This window comes from Puntigrus tetrazona, chromosome 13 (assembly GCF_018831695.1).
Source record: "Puntigrus tetrazona isolate hp1 chromosome 13, ASM1883169v1, whole genome shotgun sequence".
NCBI classification, from domain to species: Eukaryota; Metazoa; Chordata; class Actinopteri; order Cypriniformes; family Cyprinidae; genus Puntigrus; species Puntigrus tetrazona.
The window spans coordinates 17,546,590-17,549,116 of NC_056711.1; the positions used below are offsets into that span (position 1 = coordinate 17,546,590).

Genomic DNA, 2,527 nt, shown 5'->3' on the forward strand with positions numbered 1-2,527 from the left:
TGCTAGAGGAAGTAATTACAATCGTAGAAGTCCATTTAAAGAAACAGGGCAGTAGACAAGCCACCACAAAACACCAGCAAACTATCCTTCTAGTGAAGTGTTTTATATTATATTTGCCTTTTTTGTTTGTTTTTGAAGAAATGCTCACCAAGACTGGATTTATGTGATCAAAATACAGTAAAAAAAATCATTTTCATGCATTTAAATGTCACTTTCGATCCATTCAACACGTAAAACAAAGTTTTTTTGTTTTGTTTTTTTACTTACCCCTGTGCATCACGGTTTTCCCAAAAACGTTACTTTAAACATTACACCTATTTTCAACATTTAAATATGTCATTTCTGAAGGATCACACGACACTGAAGACTAGAGTATTGCCTGCTGAAAAATGCAATTTAAAAAAGAAAACGGTTAAACGAACATTTCACAATATTACCGTTTTCACTTATTTTTCATCTAATAACACGGTGCTGGTGAATATAAGAGTTATTTTTAAAAAAACTGCTTCATTATTTCAAACTTTTGTCCAGCACTACAGCACATTAAACAAAGAGCTGTATGTTATGATGTAACATACTGAAATGTAAAACACATTCACACACAATTTGCGGTTTGGACTTGCGCTGTATTTCTCCTAAAACTCATGACTGCATAAAAAGCGATCGCAGGCAGCTGTCCCAACATCTCTGTTCTTTGCAAATGATCCACGACCGACACAAGAGCACATTATATTGCGGTCTGGCTAGGCATTACAACCTCCGTTCCTAAATTTACCAAGCAAGTTTATTTAGACATCATACAAAACACAAAAGATGGAGTTGCGTGTGCTTGATTTCATTCTTATTTATTAACCGTTCGCCAACAGCCACATATCACACTTCATTCCGAAACCATGATTGTCTGCCTTAAATATTGTCTCTCTTTCAAAGCAGACCGAGTGGAGATCTTTGATGTGGATTGTCAAACAGTCGAGTACACATACAAACTTGATGAAAGACACCGGTGTGAAGCAGAGCCCCGTTCAGTCATATCAAAAGGTTTAAAAAGAACAAAACGTGAAGAATATGGTTTCGTCAAGCAACGAACTGCTCTTTGAGTTGTCAGTTATACAATACGCAAAAATAAAACTACTTCTATATAGAGCTCCGGCAACATAAACACAAGTGTAAAATAGACTATGTTTGGCAGTACTGTATTAAAAGCAACAAACAAACCTGAAAGCCTGAGGCGAGAGGATCAAGCCTCTGCTTTGATAAAAAAGATTTGTAAGTCACCATAAACTTTCCAAAATGTCGGTTTTCACACGACCGTCCGCTCTCCTCTACATTTCCTGCAACTGCCGTAGACGGCGGAGAGCAGATAGACGGCGGCGGTGAAGCAGGCGAAGACGGCGGCGGTGAGGTAGACATTGTACAGGCAGTTATGTTTGTAGACGTCCAGGGTGCAGTAGTCGTACTTTTGGTTTTGTAGAACATGATCCAAACGGTGGACAGGAACAGCAGAGCGGCGGCAACGTCGTGGATGATGTTGCTTAACAACCAGCGTTCTCCTCCGAGGATGGGAACGAGGTCCTGCTTGTCCAGAAGCGTGAGGATGAAGATGGCTAACGTGAGGAACCAGAAAAGCACGGCCACGAACAGCACATAGTGAATGGAGCCCTCATACTTGTTGGCTGCGATGGTGACCCAAAGCCCGGCTCCCAGAAGGATCTGGAGGACCCGTACAATCCCGATAAAGCTCTTGAGGAATTCCAGGAAACTTCTCTTCACCTGTGGCTGCGGGGGCATCTCCTCTTTTTTTGCTAAAGAGATCTTCTCCTGGAGGTCAGGGTGGGGGCTGTTTGCCACGAACAGAGAAACGAGGAGAAGAAAGAGCCAGCGGGAGAGGTAAGGAGAGGCTGATGTGGGTTTTGGAGGAGGAGAACGCAGCAAACGCACGGAGAGTGATTCTTCTGCTCGGCCCCGGGGTTTTGAAATGACTTCTGTCTGTCGTTCTCTTCCGTTTCCTGTGGTAACCGTTGAGTCGTGTCTCCCTTCCCCTCTTTCCAGGCAGAGAGCAGGAGGAGAAACAGAACAGAGGGCAGGACTTGAAACACTAACCCCTTTCTCCTCCTTTTCTTCCTTGTCGTTCATCACTCTCTACCTCTCTTTCAGTCGGCTAGTTAGAAAATTCCTGTGAGTGCATAGTGGCCCCAGAAAGTGTTTGGATGCTTTAGCTGCACTAGAAATTGTGTATGCATTTTAATTAAAAGTAAAAAAAATACATGTGTAGGGAACTGATTTCATATTCACATAAAAACACCTTTTCTTATGAGAAAAAAAGTTTTGAGAAAATATTTAGCCTCTTTTGCTTTTAAAGGCCACTTTGTATGGGGTCATATTTCTAAATGAAACACATTTTGTACTGTTTTTTTCAAAGCCAGTACATTTTTACACTCAACCAGGCTGCATTCGTTACATCAAAAATACACTGAAAATACAGCTATTTTCTATTTGAATATATTATAAAAGTATTTTTTTGATGACA

General features: G+C 41.1%; 1 protein-coding gene across 1 annotated transcript; it reads right to left on the bottom strand.

Annotated features, from left to right (window-relative positions):
- Nucleotides 1–824: 824 nt before the first annotated feature.
- On the bottom strand, nt 825–2,015 carry LOC122356215 (MARVEL domain-containing protein 1-like). Its single transcript, XM_043254725.1, is given in 2 exon segments — nt 825–1,464; nt 1,467–2,015. Coding segments are annotated over 2 exon segments (486 nt in total). The 5' UTR covers nt 1,789–2,015; the 3' UTR covers nt 825–1,300.
- Between the last annotated feature and the right edge of the window lie 512 nt (nt 2,016–2,527).